Genomic DNA, 14,281 nt, shown 5'->3' with positions numbered 1-14,281 from the left:
TAGCGCCTGCCGCAGAAAAACGCGACCCGCGATCATCTTTTTTTACCGCTCCCTTTTTTAGTTGATGAGCTTAAAGGTCCTGGAACTCGCAGCGCGATTCCAAATCAGAAAGGCAGGGAGATTCAAAAGTCATAGCACTTTTCAACTGCCTTGCAAGCAAAAGAGACACTATTCAGAGTTAATCTCAGCCGTCTTCAACTTGAAGCAGCTCTCTCCCCCTTGAGATCATGGCTACGGCACATGGTTCCACTACTCACCTTCCAACAGGTCCGATGGCTGCCACCGCAGCAATAACTGCAGACGAGGTCCAGGAATACGAGCGCATCTTGAAAATCAGCGATGACATCTTCGCAGGCTCACATCCACGCCTCAGGGTCCCCCAGCAATTTGTGCGCAAGCCTACAGCACGAAATGTCCAAAATGGCACCGCGTCCACCCAACCTGCGAAGATCAAGCCCTCGAACACCCTCGCTGAGCATGTCGCCGTTCTTGAGACCTCGTCTGAATCCCCACGTCGCAGTCAAGGTCAAGGTCAAGGCCCAGTGGCCAGCAACCTGCCGTCCACGGCCACCCGCATAGCTCCCAAACCCGCCTCGGAAATTGACCCTATCTTCTTGACCAAGTCAGATGATTTGGTGAGAGCAGAGCTTCAGTTACAGAGGCAGAGGCTGGAAAGGACTTTGCGGGACCAGACGGAGCATCTGAAGTATGAGGTGAAGAACAAGCTCGCAGCCCAGGATACGAAACCTGGTTTCAATGTCTCGCAATTGTTGGAACGAGCACTGCAAATCGCGAATCCCGTTTCTATGGGCGAACCTCCCGAGACAAATGGGCCGAGCGATTCCTTCGATGAAAATTCCTTCTACTCCAGTAGAGCTCCTGACTCGACTCCGCCTCTTGAAGAGCAGCGAAGACCATCTCCTCCGGTGGCACTGACTCAAGTGGCGGACACGGCCAAACGCGCCCCGGTAGAGCCATATGCAGATGAGTTGCAGCGACTTGAAGCTCTGAATCGAACTGGCTCTGATCAGGAAATGCAAGATGCTTACTCTGTTGCTGACCAGCGCGCCCCTTACTCTCAGAAGCAGCCTCTCCCCGCTCAAAACCAGATCACCCACCAACCCCAAGAGCCTCAGCAACTAGATGTTCTGGACGAGCCTGAGTATTCCCCTCCTGCCCCGATTGCCCCACCTCTCAATCAAAGAGCCGTCCGATACCAAGAAGGTGTGGCAGGAAGTGTGCCGAGGCCCAGATACACCGAACAGACCCGGTTCGCGCAAGAACCAGTCTCCCCGGCCAACAATGTGAAGGTAGTTCGCAACCACATCACATCACCTGCTGCTCCGAGACCATCGCGAGTTTCACCGCTAGCGACCGCCAAAGTACCCTCAGTTCAACAACTCCGAGACGAGCGCCTTAATCATGACTCTGACCGAATCTACTCTGATCCTGACTCCGGCCGTGGCAGTCCCAATGGCCCAGCTCCGCATATCGTCTCTCGAAAGCGAAGGCGTTTACAGGGCAGAGGAGAGGAGTCTCCCCAGGTTTCCTCGAGAATAACCGACGCCGATCAATCCGAAACGTTTATCAAAGAAGAGCCGGTCTCGCCCCCTCCATTCGCAGACGATCCCGCCATTGTCCGCAACAGGACGACCCAAGAACGTCCTGTGTATATCGACATTGCTTCGCCACAATACACGCCAGTGGCTGAGAGGCAAGAACATCACGCTCAGCGACAAATCTACGAACCAATCTCTTACCATCAACTCCCTGTTGGCCAGGGGCCACCACGAGCAGTTTCTTCTCGAATGAGTACTAGGCGTCCTATTCGTGAAGATGATGATTTGCGCCGTGTTGCCAGTATGCAGTACGCCAGCCGGTCAGAATATCCGAGGGAGTACCTGCCAGTCGACCCTAACAGCAGCCGCGCTGCGTCCTACTCGGTCATCGATAGGCCACAACCAGAACATCCCGGTTACTACGAAGAAGTCCCTCATTCCTATGGTCCCAGGTATGTTGCTGTGGACGACATGTCTCAACCAATATATCGCGAGCCATACTATGAGGAGGCACCTCCGCAGCGGGTCATGGCCGCGCCTCGCAGGCGTATTGTGGACGAGAATGGCGTCGAGTATGAGGAAGTGATCCCGGCACATAGGATGCAGCCCATGGCTCCACCCGCTCGACCCATGTCCAGAGTACCGCGAGTCGAAACATACGATGACCGAGTCCCCGTCCGCGCCCCAAGTGTCCGTGCCCAATCCGTCGTTCAGGATCCATACATTGAACGCAGATACGTGCAGGAGATGCCACCACCACAACCACAATATTACCGTCGTGTCACGGCAGATTATGCCCGTCCCGTCGCCAACGATCGACGAGCCTACGCCGCGCCGTTGGAAGGAGGCCACGAGCCCTATTCTCGCAGCGGTAGCGTCCAAGTCGCTGAATATGTTCCTCGTCACTCAAATTACGTAGATGAGCCTCCCGCTCCTCCTTCCGAGAGAGTCATGCGAACAGCAAGTGTCCGGCCCCAACTCGCTCGGTATGAAGAACCACATGAGATTCCCCAGCAGCGGGTTGGAAGTATCCGACCTGGGCCCAGTCGGGATGTCAGTGTGATCGTGGATGATCGTCTTATGGGCGACTACGTTGAGAGGCCGTATTATATTCGTGAGCGACGATTTTATGATGGGGAGGATGGAGGATCTCGTGTGGCGTTAGATGGTGCTGCGGATTCTGTTCAGCGTGTTCAAGTTCCGAGACACTACTAAATCTTATCTGTTCATTTTGCATATCTGGTAGCGTTGGGCAGCATTTATCAGTCCTAAATTCATACTCTTACGAGAACGTATCTGAGATATCCATATTGCCCTAGAATAACTTGAAATAGATAATACAGTTTCCCGAGATGGGCTGCTAAGGTTACCGGTTCCTTCTTCCCTGCATTGCCATTCCATTGAGCCCTTTTAGTCACCACAATTCCCCCAAGAGTATATGCAGGAACACCGTGACCTTGCCATCCATGATAACTAGTAGGTGACTTAGATATCCGAGACCGGGGCCCTACTCGGGTAGGACGGGTTCGAAGTCGACTCGGAATTCGATACGGCGCGAATATATAAGCGACCAGAGCCGAGAAAACTTGAACGCGGAGCAGGAAACGAACTTGAATGAAGCCGAAAATAACCCTTTATCAAAGTCAGCAAGTCAGAATCCTGAAATGTGATGCCAGCAATCGCATTAGTTCATCAAGTCCGAAAATCATTTGGGGAATGTGTGCCATTTATGCAGGAGCTTCGAAGCCCACGACGCCCTTCCTAGCCGCATCAGAGTGACAATGGTTATCAACACTATGTGCTTCTGAAACCCAATCATTTGCATCATTTGCGGTCTAGGAGTGTAGGCTTTCTCGAACTGGGTATGAGGACAATCAAGTCCAGCGGCGTCGTAACGTACTGGGCGTTGGGAGAGATATGGTTCGTGTGCCAAGGAAGAACATGGGGTGTTTGTGGGTCTTTTGCATTTCACTGACTTTTTTTTGTATTGAATCTTGTGTTCGTGACTTCGACCAAAATGAGGTATCGTTATTGTGGATAAGAACTTGAGGGAGCGGAGTTTGCCGGTGTGGGAGGGAGTATACAATTGGAAAAGAAATACCTAGGGAGGCAGTCACCACCCAGTACTTACCCACCACCTGTAACTACCAACTACCAACTACTCAATTCCACTTGATCGAAGAAATAGTTCTATTGTTACTCAATCATGACTACCTAGTAGCAAGTATTATCACGCATGGCATAAGCCGAGATTATTTAGAGAAGAACCTTATGCCTCCGTCCTCCATCGAGAAACAATTCATGAAATCCGAAAACAAAAACAGCGAACAATAGACGTCACGGATACCTGGTTTTTAGTAGTAACAGTAGCAGAGTCCTAAGGCATCAAACAAACACAAGACAAGGCAAATACTACAATTATAATTCTCTATAGCTGGAAGGAACAGACTACTTGTATAGACCTTGGAAATGGTTTCTGACTATAGTAGGTGGCCAGTTACCTAACCTAGTGAAACCTGGGGACATTTTGCCTCTCTATTCCAGCTCTAGGCCCCCTTCTAATTTTTCCCAATCTAATACTAGTAGTAGATACTCTGATACTAGTTGTCAATGGAGCAAACGTTCTTCGAATCTGACTAGTACTATTCTGGAGAAGTAGCCCAATCTTCGACCAGTAACTAACTACCTGATACTTAGTGTTAGTGTCATCGCGGTTAGGTGACGTGACCCACATATCTCCAAATCGGTACTAGTACGGTACCCTAGGGTAGGTGCGAATCTCCAATGGCGGCTGCCAGTGGGTATACCGTATGTCTATAGATCTAGCACGCCCCAGTGAATGTCAACAATCCTCTTTAATCCGCTTTCCATTTCCTTCTTCCCACTCCTTCCTGCCCACTCACTTCCTCTATCCATTCCCCTCTTCCCCTTCCCACTCCCCTCTGCCACTCCCTCTGCTCAGTTCGCTGCTCCTCGCTGCTCGGTTTCCTGCTCAGTTCAGTTCTCGTGTCAGCAAAATGTCATCACCCCCGAGAAGACCAGGCCCTTCCGGGACACCCCACTCTCGAAATCCAAGCTCTTCCGGGCCTTCACTTAAAACAGTGAGTTCTTTTGTGTCTTCTTTTCATTTCAATACTGATAATCAAGCTAGATTTTGGATCAGAGGCTGGATCACTACAAAGAAATCGTCTCCAAGAAGAAGGAGGAGAAGGACATGACCAAGGGGTTCCTCCTTGACTTTTTCAAGATCCTTGACCCCAAAGGCCAAGCCCATCTGGCACAGGACGTCTCAGGATGTGCAACCGACGAGCTCCTCCGACTACTGGTCAAAAGCCTTACCGATTGCCTGTTGGGTCCCATGAAAGGAGCAGGCGGCAAAACATCCTCTAATCCAACCCCAATGGTTCCGCGGCTGGGTATCGAGGACTCAATCGACAACATGGTGGCGCAAGACCATGATCCGGTCACCAGGGGTGCCCAGAAGGCACTCCGAAGGAACTGTATGCAAAGAGACGGCTCTAGATGCGTCGCATCACGAGCCTGGCAAAACGGTCTTGAGAATATCCCAGATGATGACGACACGGCCAATCTTGAAGCTGCCCACATTCTTCCCTTCAATCTTGGATCCTTCAATCGCAATGACTCGCAAGAAGTTCTGAAACATGCAAATACCTGGGTGAACATCAACCGCTACTTTCCGACTCTTAAGACCATGTCATTTACCTCGGAACATCTCAATGCGGAGAAAAACGCCATGATGCTGGACAGAACGCTTCACTTCGAATTTAGTGCATTCAGGATGTGTTTTGTAGCAACCGGCATCCGCAACCAGTACCACATAAAGACTTTTAAAGACATTCCGTCGCAAGCACTCAAATGTCTACCTACTAATCGTCTTGCGACGTTCCAGTCACACAGCGGAAGCTGGGAACTCCCGGATCCCGAGCTCCTAAGAATCCATGCCCAGCTCGCAGAATTTTTCCACATGAGCGGCCACGGAGAGAGGATCGACAAAATCCTCAGAGATTATGAAGAGCTCGGAGTTCTTGCTTCCGACGGAAGCACAAACGTGGAGGATCTGCTTGCGATCCGCTTGTCGTCTCTTCCCCTCAATGTTAGAGAGCGATCTGATTCTGAGTCAAAGCCATCAGGAAAGCACCCTCTTTCCAAGGAGCAAGGAGGTCCGTCGGAAAATGTCAGGCCGAGATCCGACTCTGAGTCTAAGGCGTCTGGAAAGCATGTTGCGCCCAAGCGAGGAGGCCAGCAACCAAGCCCCTCCGGCCCAGAGAACAAGCCATAGCGACGCTAGTTTTTCGTGGGCAAGGAAGTTGTGAAGGCGCCGTCGGTTCTGGGTTACAGTCTTGTTAGTTCGAGGTTACGGTCTTGTTAGTTCGAGTTTAAGGTCTTTGTCGGTTCTGCTCTGTGTCTTTGCTTCGGTTCTGCTCTGTGTCCTTGCTTCGGTTCTGCTCTGCATCTTTGTCGGTTTCGCTCTGTGTCTTTGCTCGGTTCTGCTCTGCGTCTTTGTCGATTTCGCTCTGTGTCTTTGCTCGGTCCTGCTCTGCGTCTTTGTCGGTTTCGCTCTGCGTTCGAGGGATGAATCTTTTTGAGTCGGCTATTCTGTTGCCCACTCGATGTCACGTGCTTACACATGATGTACCTAGTAGGGGAGTGGATGATGGAAAAGTTCAGACAGATCCTAGATAGTAGGACAAATAGACTTTGTTACTCTCATTATTTGCCTACGTATGTTCGTTAACTAACTATGGAGCGGTGCACGTAGTCTTAGTTTACTATAGTACTTCGCAGCCAGCCAGGGTTGACGTTGTGGGTCAGGCAGATCGGAGCTTGGCACTCGCACTCCACGCGTTAAGTGCGACGCGTCGGAATTTCTCAACATGCCATGAACAATGGCGACCATCAAGGCCATCGAGGCTCATTCGGTAGGCTTACCAGTACTCCTCAGAGTGTGATGGTGCCTCTGTTAACCCTGATTCCTCCAGGTTCATCAAATCCAGTCCGGCCAGGTCATTGTTGACCTGTGTTCTGTTGCCAAAGAGCTGGTCGAGAACAGCCTCGATGCGGGCGCAACCACAATCGGCAAGTGCTTCTCCTGATAATAACATGTGGAAAATGCTCAGATCAACTCTAATACCTTTTGAACAGAGGTCCGGTTTAAAAATAACGGGCTGGACTTGATCGAGGTTCAGGACAATGGCGGCGGAATCTCGCCGGACAATTACGAGAATATCGGTGCGTCACCCTTGAGAAGAACATCACCGTGCTAGGCGCTAATTCATGCGCTCGCCATTCAGCATTGAAACACTACACCTCGAAGCTATCCTCCTACGATGATCTCTCACGCTTACACACCTTCGGCTTCCGCGGCGAGGCATTGTCATCTCTCTGTGCCCTCGCGAACTTCCACATCGTCACCGCTCAAGCGAATCAGGCCCCCCCGCGCAAACAAACTCGACTTCGAAGCTTCCGGAAAGCTGCAAAAGACACAAATAGTCGCCGGGCAGAAGGGGACTACCGCTTCAGTAGAAGGGATCTTCAAGCGACTTCCAGTCCGCCGGCGCGAATTGGAAAAGAATATCAAACGGGAATATGGGAAGGTGTTGAATCTCCTGCATGCGTACGCATGTATCAGTGCTGGCGTCCGGTTCAGTGTTAAGAACACCGTTGGCAAGACGAAAAATGTCGTCGTTTTTTCTACCAACGCGAACCGCACGACGAGGGAGAACATTGCCAATGTATATGGGGCGAAAACTCTTTCTGCGCTGATTCCATTGGACCTGAAACTGGAATTTGAACCATCTGTTTCGATGAAACGCGCAGGTGGGGGGAACAAGTCGAACCAGATGGTTGTTCAAGGTCATATCTCTCGGCCTGTCTTCGGAGAAGGGCGTCAGACTCCGGATCGACAGATGTTCTTTGTCAATTCCCGACCTTGTGGTCTGCCTCAGATTGCAAAGGCTTTTAATGAGGCTTATAAATCGTTTAATGTTTCGCAGTCGCCGTTTATCTTTGCGGACTTTCAGATGGATACGGATGCTTACGATGTGAATGTATCGCCGGACAAGCGACAGATTCTAATCCATGATGCTGCTGCTTTGATCGAGTCTCTCAAGACGTCTCTAGTGCAGCTTTTTGAAACTGCTGACCAGACTGTACCCCAGTCACAGGTGCTTGGCCCAAAGCTTTCCACCCCTAAGCAGCAGGCACTCGGGGCTCTTCCGGGATTCGTCTCAGCTCGCAAACTCAATCAGCTTTCCGATTCCCCTGCCACCCCGTCTCAAGAATCCAAGGCCGAAAAGTCTATTGAGAAAGAAGCTGAGAGCAAGCACCCACCTGCTCGGCATGACATTGAAATCCCCACCAACACCGAGGAAAGCCCACAAGATGTTGAGCCTTCACCTCCAGCTGAAACTACTCCGGCGCCCAGACGACCATCAGCACCACCTAGAGAAGCCACCTCACCTATACAAATGCCAGACAGCACTCCGGCCAAGCCTCGAGGAAAGATCACAGCAGAGTCCCAGTATCAAATAGCTGACGAACGAAGCTCTGAATTGCCCCAGGAGCTGTCTTCGCAACTTTCCGCTGAACCGCAGCCATCATCCGACCATCAGATCGATGAGCCAGAAGAAACGCCAAATGTGGTTCAGAATGCATTTGATAGAATGCGCCCACGCCGTCTTCCTGCGGAAATGGCTACTATTACGATTGGCGGTCATACTGTTAAGTCGGTGGTGGGAAGTGGTCCCCCGCGCAGACGGACTTCAGATCGGAGATCATCGGACAAGGAACGTCCTGCGCGAAAACGGCTTATCCACACACCGTCCCGGCCTAATATATTCGGAAACCATATGAGAGAGTTTGCCGCACCGGGAACACAAACGGAGCCAGATGAGGCTGGGGATGAGGAGGCGGAAGATGGAAGCGAAGGCGAATATGAAGACGAAGACGAGGAGGCTGAATACTCTGCAAGCGAGAACAGTGAGGAGAGCGATGTCGAACAGGAAGCTGAAGAAGAGGAAAAGCCCTTTTCGATGCCTGAGGATACCGATGATGCCCCTGGACAAGGCGAGGCTCGTCACCAACTGGAATCGGAGACGGTTGAAGTAGAAACAGATACCGGCACAAAAGAGCAAGACATGGACGAGGCCGAGAAAAAGGCCGAAGAAGAGGCCAGAGTTCAGCATCTAATCCACCAAGCAGAGGAGAAAGCCATGCTTCCAAGCGAAAACAACATCAGCCGCCTGAACAAGATGAACAAAGGCGCCGTTCATCGCGATGCAACAGTCCACCTAGTCAGCACGATTGACGCCTCGATCTCGCAGCTGCAGTCCCAAATGACAAAATTACGCGAAGGCCTTGAACAACAAAGACAACCCTCTACCGAAGAAGACATCGAAGCCAATGACGGCAAAACGGCCGAAGACCGACTTGCGTTAACAGTAAGCAAGACTGATTTCGCGCAGATGCGCATCATCGGCCAATTCAACCTTGGGTTCATCATTGCCGTTCGACCCGGCGAAACCCGCGACGAGCTCTTCATCATCGACCAACACGCCTCGGATGAGAAGATCAATTTCGAGCGTCTACAGTCCGAAACGATAGTTCAGAACCAGCGGCTCGTCCGACCACAGCGTCTAGACCTCACGGCCGTCGAAGAAGAAATCGTTCTAGAGAACCGCTCCGCTCTAGAGAAAAATGGATTCATTGTCGCTGTTGATGAGAGTGGTGAGGAACCCATCGGTCGACGATGTAGTCTTATTTCTCTCCCACTGAGCAAGGAAGTTGTCTTTGGTTCGCGGGATCTTGAAGAGTTGATCGTTCTCCTGTCTGAGTCGCCGGCCGCTAACTCGGTCTCTGTACCGAGGCCTAGTAAGGTGCGGAAGATGTTTGCGATGCGTGCTTGTCGCTCGAGTATTATGATTGGGAAGACTTTGACTGCGCGGCAGATGCAGCGGGTTGTTTATAATATGGGGACTATTGATAAACCGTGGAATTGTCCGCATGGCCGACCGACTATGCGGCATTTGATGAGCTTGGGGCAGTGGGATGAATGGGATGAATATGGGGAAGGAGAGGATGATAGTCTTGATATCTATCGGCGTTACGTGGAGGAACAGAACCAAGGAGGGGAAGAGGAAGAAGAAGAAGATGATGATGATGGTGATGATGAACTGGAAGCATAAAAGCGATACCCAATAACAGATCAAAACTATATACCGACTAGGTATCAAACTTGAAGGTATATTTAAAACGACTCGCACATTGAAAGCAACCTTGGAATCCATCCAGGCTTACTACTACCTAAGTACCTACCTCGGTAGGTAACTATATATCATCGTACCCACTACCTAGGTACTCATCGCATCTGGGCATTACCACCACCCACTGAACCAACCTTTCCGCACCTCCTCAGGTTTCTTCTTCAAGCTCCCAGCAATTCCATTCCCATTGCTATCTCCATTCGCAACCCCATTCTCCCGCTCCCCCTCAACCTCAACAGGACCAAGTCCATGTCCATTCCCAACCCCACCACTCCCATCAACGTCCATCCCCGAGTCCGAACCACTTCCCCAGCCCCCCCTCTAACTCCCCTCCACCCCCCTCAACATCATCCATCATATCTTCCAAAACCAAAAGATCCCTCTCAATCATCTCCGCCCAATTCTGCACATCCCCAATCTCCTTCAACCCATCACGCGTCTCATCCGCCAATCCGGCCCATTGCGCATTCTGCCTCGCCAGCCGCGCTGTCGTCTCCGCTAACTCGTTTTCCTGCCGCTGTAGGGCCGCGGCGTTGGAGGTTATTGTTGTTGCGCGGTCAAGGAGGGGGGCTTCTAGGTTTGTGCCGACTGAGTGGAGTGTTGCGGTGAAGGCGGCTAGGGCTTCTTTTTTTTGGTGGTCGGTGCCAGTGGTTTCGAGGTCTTGGGTTGCGGGGTTGGTCATGGTTGTTGTGGTTTGCGGGTGGGTGGGGTCTGCCATTTTGGTTTTTGGTGGATGGGCCTTAGGTGTTGGATTCAGGATATACTAGTATGTTTTCTTGTTTCAAGTTCGACCTTGGGGTGGAGTGACGAGGTAGACAGCTTTGTTGAGGGCGGAGTAGTAGAGTAGACTCAGACCCAGACTCGGAGCAGAGGGATAGAAAGAGAAGCTTATGCACGTATACTGTTTGATTTCAAGTCTTGGATTCGCGCTTGTGACAATGATAAACTTGAACCTTGATAACTTGAAATCCACGCAGATCTGCCACCCCACTTGGCGTGGCGTGCTGTCAGCCTGTCGTCTGATCGACCTGCATTCAGTTCAGTTCAAGTTTGCTAGTGCAGGGTGCCAGTGCGGAGAGGTAATCAGATGTGCAACGGTAACTACTACAGTAGCTTGCAAAATCGCCTTGCGCTTTTACACACACTCTAGCCTCTAGAGCCCCACATTATAGGCTGCTGATTGGTTGTCCTACTGCATAGTCACACTTTAGCCGCCAACAGCACGAAGTAGCCCATGCACTTCGACATTCTCGTATGCGCAGTTATTGGCCAAGAATATCATTCGCGAGGTGTGTGCGCGCGGGCCATGCACATAATCTTTAGGCTGATAGCAAATCGTCTTTACGGTCGCAGCCATCCTCGTTACCCCTCCCCTCGTTTTACAACCTAGAGGCCCTTTTGAAGCGAAGGAATATATTATATTTCTACCCATTAACCCCTGCCTTCGCCATAGTTGCAGTGGCAGCTTTTACCAGACAGGTAATTTCTGACATGCCCATTGAAGAGATTAGACCAATCCCCTCGACGAGCATGACGTCCACAATATCGTTTAGGGATTCAAATTCGGGGGGTCAGATAGGCGTGAGCCACGGCCCAGTCACCTACCACTTCCATACGCCAACAAGAGGAACGAGCGAGGTAAATACCAGGCCTTGTAAGTCCACAGAAGCCCCAAGTACGATTGCATACACACTAATTCTCTCTAAGGCGATCAGTCTGAAGTCCACTATGTCATTCCATCCTTGGAGAACCATCACTTTACGGGCCGTGAATCGACGCTGGATGAGCTAAAGCAGAAGCTATTTCTCCAGGGGAATACTGCTGAAAAGGTAGCCCTATTCGGACTAGGTGGCATCGGTAAAACCCAGGTTGCTCTTCAGCTTGCGCGCTGGGTCAAAACGCATATACCAGACTGTTCAATCTTCTGGGCGCCTGCCCTTAGTCTCGAGAGTTTTGAGCAGGCTTGTTCGCAAATCTCCAAAAAGCTTCAAATTGAGCAACATCTAGACGGTGAAAATGCGATGGAGTTAGTGCATCAGCATCTAAGTGCTGAAAAAGCCGGAAAGTGGCTCTTTATTGTCGATAATGCCGATAGCGGGGGCTTGCTCTTCGATGACCTATATCGGTATTTCCCTGCTAGCAAGAGCGGTGTAACTTTGCTCACTACTCGCGACCACGAGGTAGCGTTTTCGTTTGCAGGAAGGGATACAATTTTGCTCGAAAGGATGAGAACAGAGGAAGGGGTTGCCTTTCTCACCAAGATTATCCCACCAGACTCGCTTTGTGATCAAAAGTCGACTATACTGTTACTTGAGGAGCTGAACTTCTTACCGCTAGCTATTGCACAGGCGGCTTACTATATGAGACGAAACACTGGAACTACCAAACGATATCTTCAGCTTATGAGGAAGACCGAAAACGACAGGATGCGTCTAGCAACCAGAGAGTTCTACGATATAACTCGCTATCCAAAAATGTCGAACGCGGTGGCTACCACATGGCGTATCTCGTTCAACCAAATCAAAGGCTCCGATCCCTCTGCCGCGGATTTGTTGGAATTCATATCTTACCTTGAGCCAAAAGGAATCCCAAGACTTGTCCTTCCTATCCTTGATTCAGAGGAAGAGATGGAGTCTGCAATTGGAACATTGTGTAAATATGGATTTCTGACCAGAAGAAAGAATTTGGATATGTTTGATATACATAGCCTTGTACAGCTGGCAACACAACTGTGGATAAGAGAGGCACGGAAGACGCAGCAGATCATCGCGACTGTGACACGACATATGGATAAGTGCTTTCCGTCTGCTAAATACACAAACCGTGAGACATGGAGGACGTGCCTTCCACATGCTCTAGAAATTCTTACAAGAGACGAAAATAAAGATATAAGTGAGCGGTATAGCTTACTTTTTAAGGTTGGGAGATGTGTTCTAGCCGATGGCCGAGCAAAAGAAGCTGTTACTTTTTTCGAGGATGTGTGTGCATGGGATGAAAGGCACCATGATGAAGAACATCCTGATCGACTGGCGTCTCAGCACAATCTCGCAGGGGCATATCAATCCAACGGGCAGATCAAACAAGCTGTAGAGCTACTGGAGCATGTGGTCGCGGTGCGAGAGAGGACGCTTGATGAAGAACATCCTGATCGACTAGCGTCTCAGCATGAACTTGCAAATGTATATCAATCCAACGGGCAGATCAAACAAGCTGTGAAGCTACTTGAGCATGTGGTCGCGGTGCGAGAGAGAACGCTTGATGAAGAACATCCTGATCGACTGGCGTCTCAGCACACTCTCGCAGGGGTATATAAATCCAACGGGCAGATCAAACAAGCTGTGAAGCTACTTGAGCATGTGGTCGCGGTGCGAGAGAGAACGCTTGATAAAGAACATCCTAATCGACTAACGTCTCAGCATACTCTTGCAGGGGCATATAAATCCAACGGGCAGATCAAACAAGCTGTGGAGCTACTTGAGCATGTGGTCGCGGTACAAGAGAGGACGCTTGATGAAGAACATCCTGATCGACTGGCGTCTCAGCACACTCTCGCAGGGGTATATAAATCCAACGGGCAGATCAAGCAAGCTGTGGAGCTACTTGAACATGTGGTCGCGATGCGAGAGAGAACGCTTGATGAAGAACATCCTGATCGACTCACATCTCAGCATGAACTTGCAAAGGCATATCAATCCAACGGGCAGATCAAGCAAGCCGTAGAGTTACTTGAGCACGTGGTCGCGGTAGAAGGGAAAACGCTTGATGAAGAACATCCTGATCGACTCACATCTCAGTATACTCTCGCAGGGGCATATAAATCCAACGGGCAGATTAAGCAAGCTGTGGAGCTACTTGAGCACGTGGTCACGGTAGAAGGGAGAACGCTTGATGAAGAACATCCTAATCGACTAGCGTCTCAGCGTGCGCTCCAACCGCAAACAAGTTAATCAACGCTCTTCCTTGAACAAGTGTGCTGTCCAAGTACGCGTCAGACAGTATCATCTTATTGTTATCTATGCCTTGTGGCAGGACTCACAAGAGATAATACAGTGGTAGTTAGTTGACTAAGCCTCAAACAAGCAATGCGACGGTTCGTCGCAACACCATGTAATATAACGATCCAGAAATAGATGGTGGACTAACCGCATACAGCTAGTAGTATCTTAGCAGTGGAGACTGCCAAAGAAGGAGTGAAAGCAAAAAACGCAAGGCGATTTTGCAAGCTACTGTAGTACTAGCCCTGGAGCTACGCAGTAATACTGTTACTACAGTACTACTACTACTAGTAGAATCTCTAGATATACAAAGATGGATAGATGCTCAACAGAACCTTAATATTAGTACCACCAGAGTCATATATACTCTGGGCATTAACTATAATTCAAATATGACATGACATCCTATGATAAACAATATAGAGCAGATTTTATGGACCAGATC

At 50.2% G+C, this 14,281-nt stretch overlaps 6 protein-coding genes across 6 annotated transcripts; 4 read left to right on the top strand and 2 right to left on the bottom strand.

Annotated features, from left to right (window-relative positions):
* Nucleotides 1-227: 227 nt before the first annotated feature.
* On the top strand, nucleotides 228-2,774 carry N7481_006372 (uncharacterized protein; the record flags this gene model as incomplete). The annotated part of the gene is made up of 1 exon (XM_057265591.1): nucleotides 228-2,774. One exon carries the CDS (start codon nucleotides 228-230, stop codon nucleotides 2,772-2,774), a length of 2,547 nt encoding a protein of 848 aa, XP_057123311.1.
* Nucleotides 2,775-4,343: 1,569 nt separating this feature from the next.
* On the top strand, nucleotides 4,344-5,859 carry N7481_006371 (HNH endonuclease signature motif containing protein; the record flags this gene model as incomplete). Its single annotated transcript, XM_057265590.1, has 2 exons — nucleotides 4,344-4,367; nucleotides 4,711-5,859. The coding sequence occupies 2 exons, from the start codon at nucleotides 4,344-4,346 to the stop codon at nucleotides 5,857-5,859; spliced, it is 1,173 nt and encodes a 390-aa protein (XP_057123310.1).
* A 97-nt stretch (nucleotides 5,860-5,956) lies between these two features.
* N7481_006370 (uncharacterized protein) lies at nucleotides 5,957-6,209 on the bottom strand (the record flags this gene model as incomplete). The annotated part of the gene is made up of 2 exons (XM_057265589.1): nucleotides 5,957-6,139; nucleotides 6,198-6,209. The coding sequence occupies 2 exons, from the start codon at nucleotides 6,207-6,209 to the stop codon at nucleotides 5,957-5,959; spliced, it is 195 nt and encodes a 64-aa protein (XP_057123309.1).
* A 698-nt stretch (nucleotides 6,210-6,907) lies between these two features.
* On the top strand, nucleotides 6,908-9,763 carry N7481_006369 (ATP-binding mismatch repair protein PMS1; the record flags this gene model as incomplete). The annotated part of the gene is made up of 1 exon (XM_057265588.1): nucleotides 6,908-9,763. One exon carries the CDS (start codon nucleotides 6,908-6,910, stop codon nucleotides 9,761-9,763), a length of 2,856 nt encoding a protein of 951 aa, XP_057123308.1.
* A 355-nt stretch (nucleotides 9,764-10,118) lies between these two features.
* N7481_006368 (uncharacterized protein) lies at nucleotides 10,119-10,559 on the bottom strand (the record flags this gene model as incomplete). The annotated part of the gene is made up of 1 exon (XM_057265587.1): nucleotides 10,119-10,559. The coding sequence occupies one exon, from the start codon at nucleotides 10,557-10,559 to the stop codon at nucleotides 10,119-10,121; it is 441 nt and encodes a 146-aa protein (XP_057123307.1).
* Nucleotides 10,560-11,371: 812 nt separating this feature from the next.
* On the top strand, nucleotides 11,372-13,788 carry N7481_006367 (uncharacterized protein; the record flags this gene model as incomplete). Its single annotated transcript, XM_057265586.1, has 2 exons — nucleotides 11,372-11,411; nucleotides 11,549-13,788. 2 exons carry the CDS (start codon nucleotides 11,372-11,374, stop codon nucleotides 13,786-13,788), a joined length of 2,280 nt encoding a protein of 759 aa, XP_057123306.1.
* Nucleotides 13,789-14,281: the final 493 nt, after the last annotated feature.

Source organism: Penicillium waksmanii (assembly GCF_028829765.1).
Source record: "Penicillium waksmanii strain IBT 27052 chromosome Unknown utg000005l:1.0-5232799.0:1.0-5237142.0, whole genome shotgun sequence".
Classification (NCBI taxonomy): domain Eukaryota; kingdom Fungi; phylum Ascomycota; class Eurotiomycetes; order Eurotiales; family Aspergillaceae; genus Penicillium; species Penicillium waksmanii.
This window is presented reverse-complemented; position numbering and strand designations above follow the sequence as displayed.